General features: G+C 41.2%; 1 protein-coding gene across 2 annotated transcripts in view; it reads left to right on the plus strand.

The window, feature by feature from the left end:
- The first annotated feature begins 15416 nt into the window (after window positions 1-15416).
- The window catches only part of ARHGAP6 (Rho GTPase activating protein 6), a 227241-nt gene continuing 220339 nt past the window's right edge, over window positions 15417-22318 (plus strand). For both annotated transcript variants that reach the window (XM_075265043.1, XM_075265042.1), the window contains exon 1: window positions 15417-15571. In XM_075265043.1, coding sequence (XP_075121144.1) covers window positions 15527-15571 — 45 coding nt within the window. In that variant the 5' untranslated portion in view covers window positions 15417-15526. The remainder of the gene's footprint in view (window positions 15572-22318) is intronic.

Below are 22318 nucleotides of genomic sequence, written 5' to 3' on the forward strand. Positions count from 1 at the left end.
TTGTTTATAAAATTATAGGAGGCTATACCATAGGGAGCATACAATCAGTTCTAAAATATATCAGGAATATACTATATAGAATGTTGTCATCAGCTGTGCCCCTTGCGAACATTTTTGCTACGGTACAGCAAAAAACCATCTCTTTTTTACATATATTTTAAGAAAATAATTGGGGAAGTACAAATAGCAGAAATACAAATGGAATTGTAAGGGAAAAAAGAGCAGAGGAGCAGCTGCTGCCAGACACTTCTAGAAGCCCTTTATCTCTGCCCATCAAGAGGGTGTTATAAACCAGCCCACAAATCTAATGTATATAATAACTATAGTCTCATTTTTGTTATACTGGATGTCTATATGGTAATTATTATCTTATAACATCTTAAGTGGTTTAGGAAGAAAATGAAATGGATGACATCACCTTTAAGTGTAAGCGCACATTGCATTATACATACATGAGACTAGGTAATATTACTATTTATATTGACTCCGCTGATTCTTTGGTGTTGAATGTTAGTACTGTCCTTATTTTTCTCTTTACATGGACCTTGTGGTCTTCAGGATTGAAAACTCAGATAAACCAACTAAATGTATTTTTTTTTTTTTTTTTTCAAAAAAACACAGGTCTAATGTCCTTTAAACAATTTCAATGAATTATCTTTCTTCCTATTGCCTACTTATTAGTGAGGGCCCATGTGACGCCAAAAACCTTCAACAGTGTAAGCTTGCCAAGTTTCCGTCAAAGGCATTAACCTCTAATTGTGTTCTCACTGAACATGAAGCTTTCTTAGAAGACGGTATCGATGAACCACACTTGCCACACATTAGGAACAGAGAGTGACTTTGTCCTTGCATAACACCGCCGTACTTTATTGATCAAATCTGAACATGATACAATTATATTTGTTGTACTTTTTACTGGTACAAATTCTGTCATAATACTCATGGGGTGTATTAGGATATTAAATGGGATGATATTACATTTTGTCATTGTCTGGCAAGCTAATGGCCTTGGGGAACGTAAGGATGATGTCATTTTACACATGTTTTCTAGCTGAAAATCGAGGTCACTTTTGTGTTTTCTTTTCTAAATCAAGAACAGTAGTACAAAGATTTTCATTATATGAAGAAGAAAAATCATTGGTAAAATGAAAAACACAACTTAAAAGGGTTTCCTAAATTTGGGTGGATTTTAGACAATCCCTTTACTCTGGTTCAGTGGCGTAACTACCGTGGTAGCAGTGTTAGCAGCTGCCACGGGGCCCAGGAAATTAGGGGCCCGTCAACAGCCGCTACCCCTGCTTTTTTTTTTTTTTTTTTTTTTTTTTTTTTTATAATAGGCCGTTACCGGCTGGAGTTACGCCAGCTGGTAACGGGCCCTATTTACTTACCGATCCTGGCAGGGGCTGGGATCGGAAGTGACGGCGTGGGCCCCACAAGTACTATTATACTTGGGGGTCTTTTCGGACCCCCGAATATAACTATCAGAGGCCTGGGAGAGGTAAGATAACATAAAAAACTGTGTTCCAGGCTCTTTGGCCTACTTGCATGACGTCATATGAACCATGACGCAGGGCTCCCGTCACATGACCTCCCGGAAGATGGCCGACATCGACGGAGAATGCAGGGGAGTCGGGAGATAGGTAAGTAACAGTAGTTTGTTATGTTTGTATCCCTCTGGGTCTCCGATTATTATACTCTAGGGTCTAAAAAGAACCTAGAGTATAATAATTGTTCATGTGTGTTCACAATGGGACATAATACTGTGTACTGGGGCCAGTATGGGGACATAATACTGTGTACTGGGGCCACAATGGGACATAATACTGTGTACTGAGGCCAGTATGGGGACATAATACTGTGTACTGAGGCCACTATGGGGCATAATACTGTGTACTGAGGCCAGTATGGGGACATAATACTGTGTACTGAGGCCAGTATGGGGACATAATACTGTGTATTGAGGCCACTATGGGGCATAATACTGTGTACTGAGGCCACTATGGGGCATAATACTGTGTACTGGGGCCAGTAAGGGGGCATAATACTGTGTACTGGGGGCCAGTATGGGGACATAATACTGTGTGGAGGGGTAACAATGGGACATAATACTGTGTAGTGGGGCCAGTATGGGGACATAATACTGTGTAGTGGGGCCAGTATGGGGACATAATACTGTGTAGTGGGGCCAGTATGGGGACATAATACTGTGTAGTGGGGCCAGTATGGGGACATAATACTGTGTGCAGGGGCAACAATGGGACATAATACTGTGTACTGAGGCCAGTATGGGACATAATACTGTGTACTGGTGCCAGTATGGGACATAATATTGTGTAGTGGAGCCAGTATGGGGACATAATACTGTGTACTGGGGCCGGTATGGGGACATAATACTGTGTACTGGGGCCACTATGGGACATAATACTGTGTACTGGGGCCACTATGGGGACATAATACTGTGTGCAGGGGCCAATATGGGGTATTATAGTGTGCGCAGAAATGGGCGCGGGGGGGGGGCGGTTGTAGGGGTCAGTTGGTCGAGGTCATCAGCATCTGGGGAGGGGGGCCCTGCCATTCCTAGTTATGCCACTACTCTGGTTTTACTGTTTCCTAGAGTAAGCATTTTTGTTTGTGGTTGCTTCAAATTGGGACCTGTCAATCTTCATGATAGAGGGTGGTGTTCAGTGGCGTAACTAAAGTCTTGTGGGCTTGAGTGCATACTTTGATTGGGGTCCCCTACCCCATCCTCAAGATAAGCCATCAATAAGAGATCAGTTAGAACAACAATAATTGTGTGAGTACCATGGCCCCTTCACTATGTACATTGCACACCCTCTGTTATAGAACAACCAAGCTATATTATTACAGCCTGTAATAACACAACATGGCTGCTATTAGGCTGGGCTCCATGTTCTACAGTCACTGCAGAAGTCTAGCAAATCCCATCCATGCATTGCAGAAAAATGCGCACAACGGAAATTCTGCAATTTCCACAACCATCACATTTTTTAAAATTGCAGCATGTCAATAATACCTACGGAAATGCCAATGGTTTCCCTATAGGTATAATTTAAGCAAAAAGTCTGCAGCATTTTCTATGAAGAGTGCATTTCCGCTGTGCTTTTTCCTACAGCGCTTTTTTCTGCAGCCTACTACACGTAGCCTTAGTCGAAAAATGATGGCAAGCTATGTAAATAGTGAAGTGGTCACAGCACTCGCACAAGTATCATAGTTTCTGCTGATCAACAGGGATCCTAGGTGTTGTCCCACCGCTGATCTTACTTATGGCTTATCCTAAGACTAGAGCAACAACAAAAGTTAAGTGGAATAACCCTTTAGAGGGGTTATTCACTGAGGGGGTCGCTAGTCTAGTTTCATGACAGCCGGGTGGCACTGGTTGGAGACCGCAGGTGAAAATGGATGCTCTGATAGCTGAGATCATGCATGTGGTGCTTTTAACAGCTCATTTGCATACAAATTAAAAGCTGATTTTCTCAGCAGTGAGATACATTTGCATACGGATTAAACTCAGATTTTCTCAGCAGTGAGATTACACTTTGACACAAAAAAGTTATGTTCACTTTATCACTAACAACTCGCATATACCAGTAAGTGGTTAATTCATTAATGTGTGCTTTTATATACCGCTAGAAACCCGACAGTACTCGTCCATAGACTTGTACAAGGGGCATTCCTCACAGCTCAACGTCATCACTGGGTGGTAAGGAGAGCCCTCTCTGACAGTACAAGGATATTGACAAGTACTGTCACGAAGGGGCATTCCTCACAGCTCAGTGATGATGCTGAGCTATGAGGAACACCCTTCTGACAGTGGGGAGATATCGGTGCCAAAATTAGCAGCACTGATAACTCCACCTCCGGGGTGCATACCTGGAAAGCCGACAGTGCACTGAATTCAGCAAACTGTCAGCTTTCTACTGGTATATAAAACTTGAAAGTCTTCAGTAGATGATACCTTTTCTAATGGCTAACTCATAATGTTGACAGATTATAACGTTTCGAAGCTTTCAGCTTCTTCTTCAGATATAACTAAAAACAATTTCTGAAGGCTGCATATTTATGTACAACAGGACACATAGGGATAGAATTTTAGGAGGGAGGGGGGGAAGAGGCTTATTGGTATGTACAAGATCACAATATCACCAATGACATGCAAATTTTGATTTTAAGAGGGAATTTTAAATCCAGGAAGAACAGACGGATTTCTGAGTACAAGTGCATGACCTTATTTAACACTCTGGAGAATGGAATAAACCTTTCACATGGGTTCATGGCATCCTACAGAAATCACTGACCTGAGACAGCCATAAAGACACTCTGAACTGATAAGAACCTGGGAACTGTGGGGAGGGGAGCCTCTTCCCCTTTACCCCCTCCCTCCTAAAATTCTATCCCTATGTGTCCTATTGTACATAAATATGCAGTCTTCAGAAATTGTTTTTAGTTATATCTGAAGAAGAAGCCGAGAGCTTCGAAACGTTATAATCTGTCATCATTATGAGTTAGCCATTAAAAAAGGTATCAACTACTGAAGACTTTCAAGTTTTTTGTTTTTTATATTTCCTACCCACTGGCTAACACGGTACAAAAACAACATTTTCCTTATACTAACATGAGACATGAAAGGTCATCTTTAAAAGAGTTTCTGGTGGTGACTATTCCCTCTAATACAGAATTATATAACTTAACTTTCATGCTAAAAATATCTGTAATGCTGGATTCCTGTAATGAACATTATCTAAATTTATGATACACTAGCTGGTACCCGCGACTTCGTCTGCGGTGATTGTAGAAGTGGGTATATACAGGCGCGGGTAACGTTTTTGTATAAGGTATGGGATATGAAATGTAACTTTGTATCTTGTTGTTGCTGTAATTCTGAGAATACGTGAGACTTTTGTGTTGGATGTAATTTGTATTTGAGCTGCTATACGGTGTTGTGAGAAACTTTACATAGTGACTTTGGGATGGAGGTATTTGAAGTTAACCCTTTCCCGGTATTTTTTGATTTTCGTTTTTGACTCCCCTCCTTCTAAACCCCATTACTTTTTTATTTCTCCGCTCCCAGAGCCATATGAGGTCTTAATTTTTCCTGGGACAATTTTTTCTTCCTGATGCCACCATTATTTTTTCTGTATAATGTACTGGGAAGCAGGGAAAAAATTCAGAATGGGGTGGATTTGAAGAAAAAATGCATTTCTGCGACTTTCTAACGGGCTTTGGTTTTACGGCGTTCACTGTTCAACCAAAATGACATGTCCCCTGTATTCTGTGTTTCGTTACGATTCCGGGGATACCAAATTTATATGGTTTTATTTACATTTTGACCCCTTAAAAAAAATCCAAAACTGTGTTAAAAAATTATTTTTTGAAAAGTCGCCATATTCCGACAGCCGTAACTTTTTTATACGTGTGTTTACGGGGATGTATAGGGCGTCTTTTTTTGCGGGGTCGGGTGTACTTTTTAGTTCTACCATTTTCGGGAAATGTTATTGCTTTGATCACTTTTTATTCAAATATTTATCAGAATCAAAACCAAGACCATTTTTCCTGCTACGGCGTTTACCGAACAGGAAAAATATTTGTATAGCTTTGTAGAGCGGGCGATTTTGGATGCGGGGATACCTAACATGTATGTGTTTCACAATTTTTAACTACTTTTATATGTGTTCTAGGGAAAGGGGGGTGATTTGAATTTTTAATCCTTTTTATTTTGTTTTTATATTTTTTTACTTTTTTTAAACTTTTTTTTTTTGCATTTATTAGACCGCCTAGGGGTATTGACATGGGTGGGCGGTGTCACGGATTGTCAGAGCAGTGGGGGTCGGCAAACATGGCTGCTTCGGAGCGTTAAAGAGGTAGCCTCCTGGAGTATCGTTAAGGTGAGGGGCAAAGTGGTAAAGTATATGTATATGAGATTGTGTGGGGTTAGGGGCGAGGCTGCAGAGGGCAATATGAATTTTGTGGCTTGCTATGGTCCACAGTGTGTGAGATTGCAGAGATGGTGATGTGAGTTTGGGTTTTGTGGGGGTCCTGGGAAAAACGTATGTGCGCTATTGTGACGAAAAGTAGCCTATTGTTTAATCGGGTGTATTAACTATGTTTGTGGAAAATTTCAGCCAAATCGGTTGAGCCGTTTTTCCGTGATTGAGGAACAAACATCCGAACATGCAAACATCCAAACACACAAACCCACAAACCCACAAACTCACAAACTTTCACATTTATAATATTAATAGGATGGACTTCCTTTGTCAAAAAAACACCATTAATCCAGTTAGCTCCTGTTTGCTTTATTTCTTTAAAGAAGTATAGAATTTTTAGGAAACATAGGAAACATTATTATAATATAATTTGATGTATGATACGCCAAAGATAAAATAACATTTGATACAAACTAATGACTTTGCTACTTTTGGACAATATCTCAGTCATAATGTGATATAGTAAAGCTCATATACTAATGCTAGCATTTCTTGCATTGCAATGGCCAGTTATGGTAAATGTGAGACTACGGTATCCATGGATAATAAAAATTGGAATAAGCCCCCCTTCCCTATTGTAGTATATACTGCATTCCAGATCAGCACACTGTGAACTTCTATCCATAAAACTTCTTTCACTTGTATTGTAGTATGGCTATTTTATGGATTCTCAATAAATCTGTTATGTGTGAATGTGATTTAAGAGTAGTATTAGTTTTGGCCACGTCTGTATTTGCATTTTATGAGTAATATTTATATTATCACATCTAACTTTATGAAGAAAAACAGGCTACAGAATGCTGAGCATTGATTTTTTTTTTTATAAATAGTATCGTGTGTATTTCAATATGGCTGGATTTCAAGCGTAACAATGCCCGTAGGAATGTACTCATATGTAAAGCAAATATTTAGAAAGTGATTTGCCACCAGGATTATAAAATGCATTTAGAATGAAAAAGAAATTCTGTAGTTATGCCGATGTGATATGAAAGTATTTAGAACACATTTCTATACTTGTAATTGTTATAGTATATTATAGTTTGTTTAGGAAAAGGATAACAAGTGTAAACTTGGGAAGGCATTCATGCAGCAGGCTTCGGAGGCCTCATTTTGTAGTCATCTTTGTATTTTTGAATATTGCTGAATATTTTGCTATGAATACTGAACTTTTTGGAAATCTTAGCTGGACTTAGAGTTAGGCCCAGTTCGCATCTGTGTTCAGTATTCCATTCAGGTAGTCCCCTTGGAGACCCCCCAAATGTAAACCTATATGCATTAAAAAGCGGTTAGCTCAGAAACCACAGGACCCCATAGACTATAACATAATAGTCATTATAGTCTACGGGGTCCGTGTGGTTTCTTAGCTAACCGCTTTTTAATGCGTATAGGTTTCCAATCAGGGGGTCCCCAAACGGACTCCCCAAATGGAATACCAAACACAGATGTGAACCAGGCCTTAAATAACAAATACAGTTTACCATAACCAGGGGCATGGAAGCCTTACTGCACACATGTATACATTAAAGGACGCCTATCACCTAGCATAGGCGTATTCATTTGTTGCCACTGACACATTACAGTGATAAACAACTAGATTTGGTGAATAACAACTTACGTAAATGAGGTGTCAGGATACGGAGTCGCCGCGGTCTCCTTGCTGCGCGGCGTCTCCCTGGGAGACGTATTAGGAGTTCTATTGGGTGTGCTTAGGTCATTAAGGGTTAATCTTTTCCTTGCCTTCAGTCTCCATGCCGTTAGCCATCAGGTGTGTTTCTCTGCTGCTATTTAATCCCCACCCAGGCATGGATCCTTGCCAGCCATTCACTTTGTGTTTCCTGGTCCCCCTGCTCAGTCTGTTTCCCTGTCTGTTTGTATTCCATATGTTTCTTGGTTTTTAGACCCGGCTTGTATTTTTGACTATCCCTTGTCTTTTGATTTGGTACCTTTTATTATATCTCCTGGCTTGACCCCTTGCTCGTCTGACCTCGCCTTCTCTTCTGTGTCTTGCTGGGACTTGTGGTCCTCCCTGGTTCCATGCTGTTTAGTCTTTTGTTTTGCATTGTATTTACACTGTGCTTTCTGTTTAGGTGTGACCCCGTGACTCCAGTCCCTAGGACTTTCAGGGCCTCCTCTCCCCTTATCCTAGCCGCCGGATAGAAGGTTAGGAGCCGTGGTAGGTGCACTTCAATTAGGAAGTGCATTGGTCTGCCTCATCTCAGATATTACAGCATAGTTATAGCTGCAGGACCTGCGACCCCTTTTGTCATTAGTTGCACAGTGTTGCTTTCCCAGCTGTGTCACTTTGCACTGCCTGACCCTGACTCCAATCCTTACATGAGGTAGTTGGTACACAAGGGGTGGGCCATTAGCTCCCTGGAGCTGTGGTTCCAGTGAAATGCAGCACCACTCTTATTACTTGAATACCCGTCCACTATTTGCTTCCAGAATCCGGAGGATACTAGAACAGATGATCTGTGCGAGGTCCAGGTGTCAAACCGCGACAAATTACATCCTGATGAGCTATCCCGTGAATAGTTCATCAGCATGAAAATTTAATTGGTTAGTTTTTACATTATTGACGTGTACAAATAAAACCATTAATTGCAAAATAAAAAAATTCACCCTATCCCTCCATACCAGAGACATCTGGCATCTGTCAAAATGCCACTCAGCACTTAAGACACACAAACATCTTTAAATAGTTGTCATTTAAAGGGTATTTTTATAATAAGAAGTGCATAAACATTGATATTAGTGGCTAAGACTGTAAAAGGCTAATGTACCTAAAAATAAGAGTTCAATATGTGCAGAGTTCATAGATTTGCAATTAAAACTCACAATCAAGCTAAGGTGTACACGCAAAAAAAATAAAAAATAAGATGTGCAAGATATATACATACGAGTATTATTGGCCTCTGCCCGTGACTTCATTTGCGTGTTGCTGGCATCAGCCTATATTCAGCAAATTTCTGCCATCGATGGTTCGCCTGCTCCAGCGTTTCAGCAGCTCTCAAGCTGTCCTGCTGCTGAACTTGTTCCCCACGCCGTACCTGTGATTGTTCCGGCATCTCAGCAGCTAGCTGGGTAGCCATATAATGAGTGTGTTGTTGGCGTTGATGATCTGCTTGCTCCAAGCGTTTTGGCAGATGTGAAGCTGGCCTGCCACTGAACTCGTTCCTTGCGCTATGCCCATGATTGTTACTGCATCTCAGCAGCTCGCTGGGACGCCATGTAATGAGTGTGTTGTTGGCGTCGACGATCCCCCTCAGCTCTGCTTGAGAAGAACTCTGTTGACTTCTGGCTACCTTCATAGCTCTCGTTGTTGTAGAATTTTGCGACAAATTAGATTTTTTTTCCCAGCATGTTTAAAATTGGCAAACTGCCATTTTGGATTAGAGGTGTTTTCCCATCTCAGTGTGTCAGCGCACTGCCTGGAGCAGATCAGATAATATGCAAATGCAGGTACACAAAGGACTCAAGGTTATCTGTATATTTACATACAGAGATAAGAGACCAGGCTTTATCAGAACCTGAGATAAGCTGCTGCCAAGAGCAGTTTAATATAGTATGTGAACATAAATTCATAACAGTTGTGAAGCCATGTCATTTACCGGGATAAAAAGGAGCCTATGTTTTAATCGAGGTTACAAAGTATATATGTGCCAAATTTCATCCAAATCCATTCAGACATTTTTGTTTGATCGAGTAACAAACACACAAACATCCAAAGACACAAATTTTCACATATATAATATTAGTAGGATAGAATAGGATTGGGGTTGAGCTGATCTTGAGATTTCAGGATCGATTTTAAAATCTGATTTCCGATCATTTTCCAGCCGATCCTGATCAGGATCCCCGCATGGGGACCCCCATCCTGAACGGAATACCAAACGCATTGCCAAGTGGTGTGCAGTGAAAGCACACGGATCCCTGTAGAATATAATGGGGTCCGTGTGCTATCCATGCGGTGTCCACATGGAAGATGCGGACAGAAAAGTACTTTGTGATCTACTTTCATGTTTCATAATTCGTGCAGACAGCATGCAGAGACCGAGAGCATGCACACCGACCCCATTATAGTCTATGGGGTCCGTGTGCTTTCACTGCATACCGCTTGCCAGTGCGTTTGGTAGTCCGTTCAGGATGGGGGTCCCCATGTGATTCCCCGAACGGATTACCAAATGCAGATGTGAACGAGGGGTTAGACAATTCCCTTCATTTAAATACACTCCTGACTTTGGCTCACAGAAATGCTGCAAAATCAGTAACAACAGTGTGTCCGTCACATGGCGCCTTAGTATATACTTTTTATGATGACAGTCAGTGAGCAAAAATGTCTTTTCAGAAATGTATTAGAAACCATCTCTACTGAGAATCATTGTCGCTATTACTATTGCGAGTAACAGATATCACTAGACAAGCATATATTACACTAGATAGGGATTGGATAGGAACATTGTGAAATATAAAGTTTATTAACCCCTTCCCGACATGCGCCGTAATAGTACGGCGCGTGTCGGGTCTGTAACTATGGCGACCGCCCCGGACCGATCGGAGGCATTAACCCCTCCGATGCTGCTGTCAAAGGCGCCGGAGGTGCCATTTTCCCGGCGGCGCATGGGCGCCGCCATTTTGGCAAGGATCGCCGGCTCCTGGAGCATGCTCCAGGGCCGACGTCATGTTGCAGTGACAGCCGGGAGCCTTGTTAAAGGCTCCCAGCCGGTCTGCAAATTCTCTCTTTTGCAGGCTGGTGTATGCAGCCTGCAAAAGAGATGATGCTTTTTTGCAATGCATTGCAATGCATTAGCATTGTAATGCATTGCATTAGTGATCAGACCCCCTGGGGTTCAACACCCCTAGGGGGTCTAATAAATGCAAAAAAAAAATAAAAAAAAAAGTAAAAAAATATATAAAAAAATATAAAAAGTATTAAAAGTTCAAATCACCCCCCTTTCCCTAGAACAAATATAAAAGTAGTTAAAAACTGTGAAACATATACATGTTAGGTATCCCCGCGTCCGAAATCGCCCGCTCTACAAATCTATAAAAATATTTTTCCTGTTCGGTAAACGCTGTAGCAGGAAAAATAGTCAAAAGTGCCAAACCGCCGTTTTTTCACTGTTTTAATTCTGATAAAAATTAGAATAAAAAGTGATCAAAGCAATAACATTTCCCGAAAATGGTAGAACTAAAAAGTACACCCGGCCCCGCAAAAAAAGACGCCCTATGCATCCCCGTACACCTATGTATAAAAAAGTTACGGCCGTCGGAATATGGCGACTTTTAGAAAAAAAATTTTTTAACACAGTTTTGGAATTTTTTTTAGGGGTCAAAATGTAAATAAAACCATATAAATTTGATATCCCTGGAACCGTACCAAAACAAAGAATATAGGGGACATGTCATTTTGGCTGCACAGTAAACGCCGTAAAACCAAAGCCCGTAAGAAAGTCGCAGAAATGCATTTTTTCTTCAAATCCACCCCATTCTGAATTTTTTTCCTGCTTCCCAGTACATTATATAGAATAATTAATGGTGGCATCATGAAGAAAAAATTGTCCCGCAAAAATTAAGACCTCATATGACTCTGGGAGCGGAGAAATAAAAAAGTTATGGGGTTTAGAAGGAGGGGAGTCAAAAACGAAAAACGAAAATCAAAAAATGCCATCGGCGGGAAGGGGTTAATGTTTGAGGGTGGTTGGATTGGTGCAACTTTTTTGGTAATGAACAATATGGATATTGGGAAACATTTGGGGTTATGCATCTCTCCAGGTACATGGGAGCAATCCCAGAATATGTGATTTTCATCCTAGCTCATATTTATGTCTGCTATGCTCCTGAAATCTAGCCATTGATAGCAAGGATGTAGGTCATAATTCTCCATATAGTTTACATTTGTTGACAGCGTCTCTCTCTGTTTTACACAGGGCAATGTGTTGCCAATAATTTAGCAACTGTTATGTTACATAAAAGATGCAATAACCTGGCAAACAAGCATCTGCTTGTTTGATATCTGATATTTTGTACATTTACAGGGAATGGTAAGCCTTTAGGCTGAGCTCACATCTGCATTTGCATTTCAAGAACAGAAAAATGAAAATGCCAGTAGTGTCAATCTGTGACATGATGGACACCAGTACAGACCGTACTAACTTTAATAGGATCCTTTGAGGTTCTATCATGATATCTGTCTCTTCGCCATAAAAAATGAATCAGAGCCGTATAAGTAAGTTCCATCAGTAATTCTGTATGCTTTCATCCGGCACATAACTCATAATGGAGAAATTACTTTCATAACATCTTAAATATTTAGGAAAAGCTTATATATGCAGTCATGGGAAAAACAAAGGACACCCTCTTTGAATACTATTCTTTAAAGGGGCTCTATCATTGGGAAAAGTCATTTTTAACTAATCACATCTTTGCATAGCCTTTAGAAAGGCTATTCCACACCTATCTTTAGTATGTAAATTGCCTCAGCAGTTTTTGAATAAGTCCGTTTTTATTCATGTGCTAATTAGATTGGGTGCACGATGCATTGTGTACCCTCTTTGCTATTGTTTCCTATGGTTGTATACAGCACAGGCTGCTGCTGATGATGACTCAGCTTCCTGTTTGCACACACACACACACACACACACACATAGGAGATAATAGCAGGGACGAGTGCTGCTGAGAACTTCCTGTGCTGGCTGGAAGCTCATTAACATATGAATAAAAAAACGGACTTATTCAAAAACTACTGAGGCAATTTCATTGTTTACACTCAGTTTCTATGGCCACTGGGCTTATCTGCTCAGTTCCCAAGCGAGGTAGCTCCCTGCTCTCAGGGGGAGGGGGGCTGAGTGCTCGGCAGCAGCTCTGAGCTGTGTATGTCTGACAAATAACGGAGCTCCTCAGATAGGGGAGGGGGGAGGTGAGAGCGCCGGCATTTCTGATTCTGGTTTAATTGAATTTGGCTGATAAGGGCTGAGATAAGGAGACCGTTATCTCTGTATGTAATGCAAGCTGACTCAAATCCAGCTCTGTTACATCAGCTTCATACTGTGGTAATGCATTTACAACCAATCCCTCATTATTGACTGAGCAGATAGCAGAGCAAGTGAAACCCCGCCCACCAATGTGCCAAGAAAACCAGGAAGTGAACAGAGCACAGAGCCTGCAGGTTGGTGAACAAGGGTTATGAGAATACCCCTTTAATGATGCACAGACTGCCAGCCATCAAAGTCAGAATGGAAATCCAAAGCAATTTAATCAAACCATGTGTTGTGAGAGGGAGCTGTGCGGCCTCCTGGCTGGAGCTTTTCACATACAGGCTTTTCATGTTCACATAGCTTTTACAAAATAATGGCACAGTGTAATTTGTCTTGTGTTATTGTTTATCTGAGGTTGTATATATTTAAGTCCAGATTTTTTTATTGTGGCCTGATACATAAATCCATAGAATGCAAAGAATGTTTACTTTGTTATTCTCATGACTATATATATATATATATATATATATATATATATATATATATATATATATATATATATATATATATATTTTTTAGAAAAAAACAAACCCTTGCATTCCTTTTGTCTAGTGAACCACATATACCTGCAGTAGTGTTTATAAACATACCCTTCTTCCAAGAATAACTTGTAATGATGACTCCTGCTTTGTAAAATAAGTACAGAAAATACTATGATCACATCTAAAGACATTTAAGCGTGTACATTTCAAGTACATGGCCAACCATATAAAGTATAATCAGGCCATGTCCACCATGGCAGAAGACACTTGTAGGCTGCACATACACATGAGATCTCTCAACATAGAGATGATCCAGCAGCAGCTTCAGTTAAAAGCCAATAAACACCTTTATTTCATCTTTATATTAAAACACTTTATATGGTGTGTACACATGTACAAAAAATTGTCTAAGCATTTCAAACCATAATACAGTACTTGTTCCTACTCATGATACATTACAAGTCATGTACAACTCTTACAGCTGAACATAGTGGGGGTGAGGGAGGACCAAGTCCCTCCTAGATGGGTAGGACTAACATGGTTCTATACTGGTGGCCGTCATGAAAATTTTTTAGGCTGAAACTTGCAAAGTGAATTAAATTGTGGGTAATCCCATCCACACATTGCAGAAAAAAATCCACTGCATAAGATCACAGCATGTCATTATACCAGTGGAAATGCTCACATTTTCCATGTAGGTTTTGTTAGGGTAGAAAATCCAGAACAAAAGTCTTGCACTTTTTTCCACTGCTTTTTTTAATGCGTTTTGCGACGTGGCGTCTTGACCTTAAAGTAAAGATTAATCTGTCAGTCTGTGGACACCTCCAGGTCATTCTTGTGTCATATATGAAGCCATGTGCGACAGATCACTACGCCAAGGCTTCCTCCTCCGCTGAGGGATCTACCAAGAACACTTTTTGATTTGAAAGTTCTAAACAAAGAAGAACTTAAGTAAAGGTTCAGAACTCTTACTGCAGTGTGGCATTAGATCAGGAGGTTTGGAGTAAGCAATGCACTACACTGAGGGTCCTTTGGCTGGAAATGCCTTCTACTGTGTCCATACGTGAGCAGTGGCATAGTCAATTCACCTACAGGCCACTTTATTTAAACTTTCTGATCTCCAATCTAGGCTGCTGTTCCATCACTTGACCATCCCTCTGAGTTGCCAAGTTCTGCAGAGCCTACTATAAGCTTGTTATACGTCAGTTTCTCTATGTATTATCCATTTATACATTACGGGTTTTCTGCGATAAACTATTGCCAGGCCAAAAACAGACATTTTCCAAAACTCTTTTTCCTTTTATGTCTGGCAAAACATTGGCGCTTCCAATCTCTGGACACTAGTACAGCTGGTTGTTCAGATATAGCACATTTGCCATTGTACGTATACCCCATTCCAGCACCTAGACAGCCATTTCCCAGTATATTCTGCTTGTCCTGGCACCTACAGAGCACACTAGCTATTGAAATACATGACAGAGGGGGGGGAGATAAAACTAGTTTACCAGGTATAGCTCTTGCAATGTATAACCCTGTACAGCACCGAGGCAGAAATAACCTTTCCTTTCTGAGTAACTGATGTAAAATTGTTATGATAATTAAGCAGCTTTTTTGATGTTTTTATGAACTTTTTAAAACACTTTTTTAATTGCAAATTGTAATTATTCTTATTTTCTTTAGACTAAGGAGACCTATTGTACGTATGTGTCTAGCTATTTCCATATTAACCCTTGCTACTACGCCCTGACTGTTGCCATTAGACTGTGTGTCTGTGAGCTGCTTGTGCAGCGCTCGGCTGTCATCTCCCTGCTGACCATTAGGGGGAGCTCTTCCATTCCGGCTCCCAGCTCCGTGCCTGTCCCTGCTCTCACTCACTCCTCTTCATTCTGTCTGTCTGGCTGTGGGATTACAACAATGTGGATGCGGAGTGGAAAGCAGCGGTCCTTGTACGACTTGTTACTGTAAGGACTAGGACAGTGGTGTGGAGGAGCCGTGGGCTGCCATGTTTGGGGAGTCGGTGTTCTGTGACAGGAGGCTGTGCTATGCTGTAAGTACTGGGCTCTCTAGTTTAGTCACAAGTGATGTCCAGGGACTCTGGAAACTGCGCTCAGTATATAAGGTGCATGTATCTAGCTATAGTGTGTGCACATGTGTCACCCTGTGCCTAGCTGGCACATGCAGGCTGCCATATTCCAGGTTTTCTGACACTTTGCACTATTTAGACCTGTTGCTCATTGTCACATTAGATTGTAAAACGTTGCACTGTATTCTAATAAACAGCAGCAGACCTGTCCCTGCTGAGATATACTGATATAATGTAAGCTGCCTTATATACATGGGCTGACATGGTGCTACATGTATGGATGCCATTGAATACACATGCTGGTTTGTTTGCCTTGTGTTACTTTTCATATCAAATAGTCTATGGCCTTTTTTGGAAGCAGAAGGTGATGGCTGCTAGAGTACAGCGGCTACAGTCCAGCCTCACATGTACTGTACTCTCAGCAGGATGTGTGCGTGGACTGATAGACAACATCTGCTCTGCCTAGAAGGCGTCTCAATCCGAAAAAAACCTCTAGGGAGGTGGGCTTGATTTATAGCATTCTTACTCTTAAGGGGGGCTGTGATGACCAAGGTCTTATTTGCCCTTTGACATTTCTGTGGCTTCAAGGTTTCTTTCCAAGTTGTATTCTAACAACCTAAAACCTGTTGAAACTAGGAAGAAGAAATGTGCTTATATTCTTCCCATTTGAATTCTTTCAACCCAGTTTTGCTGAAATCAGTAAGACGTTTCACCCATGGTGACGTCACATTATGGGCAGGCATTGGATGATGAGGTCACATGGCGATAGATAACTTTGGACGCAACATCTCTGTGATCTAATACATACACTGGACAGAGTAGACTGGTGGAGGAGAGCAAACACAAGAATTCAGGTGTTAAATATATAAGCAAGCTTTTTATATTTCCCCTTTTTATAGGTACAAGGTGTTGTTTTTGGAAACAGTTTGCATACAGGTCAATGCATTTATGGTTATAGTGATAATTTATTCAGCATCACTGATATATACATACATATATACATACAATACCCAATAAACTTAGAATCTTTTGTGCCTAAACCACAACATATAGAAAACCGTTCACTTCTGCATGTCTGACTTCAGTTTTTTTTGTTGGTTTTTTTTTTAAATGTAGATTGTGAGCCCCACATAGAGCTCACAATGTACATTTTTTTTTCCCTATCAGTATGTCTTTGGAATATGGGATGGAAATCCATGCAAACACAGGGAGAACATACAAACTCCTTGCAGTTGGTTTTCTGCCCTTGGCGGGATTTGAACACCAGGACTCCAGCGCTGCAAGGCTGCAGTGCTAACCACTGAGCCACCGTGTGGCCCCTGACTTCAGTTTTTATTGCCCATTTTTGCACAGTCGCTATATGTATTTGGCCATGTGACAATTGTGAGGCACGTCAAATATGTTAGTGATAGATTTTCAAGGTACAGTTATGAGTAAAATATGCTTCAATAGGGATGAAAACACCTCGGGACCCTCCAGCAGTGTCTAAACATTTTAGAAAGCCTTCTGACCAGTACATGGATCTTGTGGCCCAACAGCTGTGGCGGAGGGATTGCGAAATACTACATTTTGGTTTTTTGCGGTCTGCACTGAGCATTAGGTAAAAGTTCATCCAGTCAATCATAAAAGCAGACATCTGGATGCTTCAGTGTTTCCGAAGAATGTGCGTCTCATGCTATTAGCCCCCACCTTATATGACTTTACACTTTATTACCAGTATGCAAATATTAGCTGGTAAGCGTTCAATGTTGTATTTACTTAGCGCCTGCCAGACATGAATACAGAAATTTACATAGACATTAATTATTCTCTCAAGTGGCTGGGATGGTCGTTTTGCATATAACACATAAGGCTGGGTTGACAATTTTCACTCTTAGCAGATGGAACTAGAGATAAACATTGGGATGTTGTTCTGTGCTTATCATGTTTTGCTTGTACTGAAATGGGAAAAATTGTTCCAATCCTAGCAAACCGTAAGCTCTGCTTTCCCTTCCAATTATCGTCTATACAATAAATTGATATGATCACATTTATTGTATTGGGGAACTTTATACAGATCAGATCAATGGCATTGTTTGCATGTAGTTAACACATTCACCCTCCTTCAGTTTGATTGACTTGCTGACATTGGTGTAGTAAGTGAGAACTGTTTAAGCTCTAGAAGTATATTCAGTACTATGTTGGTTTAGATATGTGTGACAAAATGCACCATTATAGAGTTACTGCATATTTTCGGACTCCTCCTGCCAGGACATTGCTGCTTCTTAGCACCCGTGTGTGCCTGGTTGAGATGTGTATTGGACAACAGTTTATAAACTCTTTCTACTGCTCTGGAAACCATCACATGTTACAAAGTGTGAGCGTGCCACATGTCCTTCACATTAACTTCTAGCTCTGCAAATCTAGAGAACCCCTTTAAACTGCAGCAGAATAAATGGTATTTTGGGGTTTTCTTCTAGATGGCTGGATGGCGGATTGTCTTAGATTACAGGCTTGACATTTTTATCTTGAGGAATGCGGCATGCCTGTGCCTATTTGTGTGTTTTCACAAAACATGAAACGCTTTCTCCCCCTGTTAAGTTTAGACTGCTTTATTTTGAAGCGACTTTCTGTGTCAGACTTAGCAAACCACTTCCTTCTTGTACAATGCATAAGACAAGCCATTTCCTTTATTCTGATAGAGACGTTTGTTGCAGGCTGAATAGTACTTGAATTAATGCAAATTGTGTCTTGTTTCCAAGAGTCTATTAGAAGGTGGATCATTACGGCTTATTAGTAGTTGTAGTTTGCTCTTTTACTTGTTCCTATGCATTGTACTTTGTGTGGTTTAGCTGGGAATGTAGTACATTCATTTTATATCAGCTGGTTAATAATCTCCCAGGATATGTTTAGGTTAGCTACTGTTTCTACAATTGCCAAGTAAAGAAGTGCAAGCTAGTAATTGGTGCATATACTTCCACATACCTAGAAAGAAAATTCCTTCTACCCCAAGAAGAATTTGATCAACAATAGGAGTGAAACATATCCCCCAGGCATACTGTAACTTCACTGCTTATGGCTTCCAGGTGCTGCTATTCTCTTTCATTTCACTGGATGGCTTACATAACATTAGATTGGGATTAGACATAGAAAATGACAGCCAGGAGTTGTTTCCTAAGTTGTGTTAATATGGAAACAAGACATTTAATATAATTACAATGTAATTATGAATGCATGTAATGTATGCATCATAAGCAGATGTAGCAAAAGCTTACTTTGACTTTGTCAGTGTGATAACTTGTTGCAGCATCAGAAAACAAGTCATTGAAAGAGTTAATATTCTATGTCACAATATTGTCAACATGTTATGTCATCCTATATATAGCATTTACTGTATGTAGTTGATCATTCTCTCGTACCGTAGCGACTAAATGTACATGTTATTCAAATAGACCTAGTCTAGCACATCATAGAAAATGACCAATTGTTTCAATCAAGTTTTTATATTAAAGAGTTTTTCTGTTCTTAATACCTTATCATCTATACACTGTATGGACCCCCACTGCCAAAACAGGGGTCCCATGCTAATCGTTCCCTTCAGCTACAAGACAATGAATGGAGTGGTGGCTGAGCATGCGAATTGCAGCTCCATTCAATCACTATAGAGCTGAAGAAAATAGTCAAATATAGTCCTTGGCTATCTATGTCAATGCCATAGACTTATGTTGCGGTAGGGCACAAGTTTGATATTTCCTTGCAATGTCTGTATTACAAAGAAATCGTGTTTATGTTGAATGTCAATAACCACTTGCAGTAGTGGATATACTAATAATCTATGTGTATGTATTGTGAGAAAGTGAAGGGTGTGGTGTGGGAGGACAGGTATATTCCAGCCAGGCAGCTAAAGGGTGTTGGTAAAGACCCACACCAGGGAGGTCAGCTGTGTAATCAAGTCCTGATATTTGGTTGTATGTAGTGCTAGTAGCTGTGGCACCACACTGACAGAGCTGACCTGTCCAAACAGAACCTACAAACCAGGTGCCACCCGTTGTTGCTACCAGAGTGAGAGTCTGGCAGACAGGCTCCTATATAGTCAGGGAACAGGTTCTTATGTTATAAGTTAGTTCTCAGCCAAGAAGGCTTTTGTTTAGTTTTGTTTGTGCCTTTGCAAAGGCAGTTTATGCACCTCAAGTGAAATAAATGCTGAACTTGAGAGTAATTCAGTCTCTGAGTCCCTGTTTCCTGCATTGCTACCAAGCATCTACCTGAGCGATTCCCCACAGTATAAAGGCAGCTTATTACCTAACCAAGAGGATGAGCAGGGTAGCCATATCACTATTATGGCATTGCTGTCAGAAGTAGGAATGAAAAGCACACACTAGATTCATAGATCATGGTTTCACTGGTTCACTTTACTTGAGACATTTGTTGCTGACAGTAGGTCTTCACAACAATTCACTGAAGTTACAGTGGCTTTAGAGTAGAGTCACAGAATGGAGGTGACAAGCTCTTCAGACAGCAATGGAGTCGCAGCCCCACATAGCAGTGTCCCTGTTTGTACTGGGATTGTGCTCAGCTCCCACAAATCCTGCTATTCCAGGCTACTGCTGTCACTTGCTCCGCTGGGTTTCACGAAGAAACCACCTTGGAAAATTATGATGCTATATACTGTATTTTTGTCTATAGACTGTGCTCTCAGCCTGCACTCGCTCATAGACATTTGGCATGTGTTTTTTGTACCTAGAGTTATTAGGTGAAAATAATAAACCCATCTCATGATCCTTTCTTTTTTAATGTGTACAACCAAACAGTGAAGCAAACGCATGTGGCTAAAGCCTGACCCAACTATGGCCTTCAGTGGGTGTGTGCATACCCACCCATACCCATTCTTATCTGCAGTCTTAACAGCCATTGGGTGATGTGAATGCGTGACGCTTTGGCCTCAAAAGGATGCTGAAGTTCTGCCATTAATGCATGTGCTGTTTTTTCTACGCCGATAAAGATGACTAACACTGATCAAGAATGCAAAATACTCGTGTAAAACCAAGGATGTGTAATAGCACCCCAAGAGTAAATATATGAAACTTGTAATAGATATAAGCTGACCTGCTGTTTCCATTTTGTGCATATTATGATTCCCAGTGGAGGTGCCCTCACACAATGCATTTGTCAGGGGCAATTAATAATATATTTGATAAAACCATGTAAAATGCATGAAGAAAATCGGTTACAATTGTTCTAAAAAGACACAATGTATTTGTTCTTTTTAAAAACACAGGTGGTTTTATATGTACTTTTCAAATAAATGCACCTGAAAAACACATTGTTTAACCCCCTTCCCCCATTCACATGACCGAGTTTCAGCCTTGAGGGCTGTACTTACCGGCCTGCATCTTATGACGGGAGTGGGACTCCTAGCAGTATAGTTACCTCTGCTGTTAGGACTCCCTGCGTCCAGCGACATACTATTGTAATCAGTATGGGACAGTATTCTGCTTGGATGCAGGGACTCCTATCTTCATAGAGTACTATTGTCACGGAGCAAAGGTATACGTCTTCCTCCGGATGGTCTTTTGAATCAACACGGACGCAAGAGGTCGGGAGACAACAGCAATTTATTGTAATCCACAAAGTTAGTAGCCGGCGGCGGTCACATCAACCGTAATAACAATAAGTCCACAGAAGTCACAATCCAATGATAGCTTTGGCTCCTTGGTCCTGTAACTAAATCCTGGCTCTCTACAGAGCTGTGCACAGGCCGGCTAACACTTACTAACTGCTAGCTACAACTATATACTAAGACTGTTACACCTATATCTGTGGGTGGGAAGGGCTGAGTCACAGATCCTTCCCCCCTCACCTATACCAAGGAGAGCAGACTCCCTGTCTACTATGGACAATGCACCATCCAACATCTTCTTGGAGACACTGATCAGATTATCTCCACCCATTGTCCTCACTGGTCCTCACTAGTTAGAGGTATTTGCATACAATGTGCTAACACACTAGACCCTAATCAGCCAACTACACATTGATGTATATAACAGGTTAGAGAATACATTCCACATGAAATATATATTACACATTGCCTATAGTATAGACTCTAACCATCCCGTGACAACCCCTCCCCCTCTCAAAACATGTGCATGACACAATTGGCCTACACAGGTAAATTGGGGAATGCACATCAGTCTCTATAGCTCATATGTCCTCCTGCCGGGATAACCCATCCGCGTTCTGGTGTTGGTTCCCTCGGCGGTACTGAATGGTAAAGTTGTAGGGTTGAAGGGCTGGCATCTGGCAGAAAATCCGGTCGATCCATGTTGGCGTCTCTCTGAGCTTGGCTTCGGGTCACTGCTCCCACAAAGTGGCACTGTAGATTTCCAACATCGTTACCTAACAGAACATCGGCCGGCAGCCCGCTCATCACACCAATTGTGCATCGTTTTGGTCCATAACCATAGTCGAGTTCCACGGTAGCTTTAGGAATACGTTTCCGAGTACCTCCTGCCAACTCGATAGAAAGACCAGGGCCCTCCTCTAGGGCCTCGGGTCGAACCACTCGGGGGTCCGCTACCGTTAGGAAAGCTCCCGAGTCCCGGAATCCAACAACTGTTCGGCCATCCAGTAGGACCTCCTGCAAGTGCTTCCGCTGAAGGTTTGCGGGATGTGTGGCGGAAGGCTGAATCCCATAGACCCCTGGAGGTGGAACAGATGGGTCATTCATGGGGT

The sequence above is a fragment of the Leptodactylus fuscus genome, chromosome 2 (genome assembly GCF_031893055.1).
Source record: "Leptodactylus fuscus isolate aLepFus1 chromosome 2, aLepFus1.hap2, whole genome shotgun sequence".
NCBI classification, from domain to species: domain Eukaryota; kingdom Metazoa; phylum Chordata; class Amphibia; order Anura; family Leptodactylidae; genus Leptodactylus; species Leptodactylus fuscus.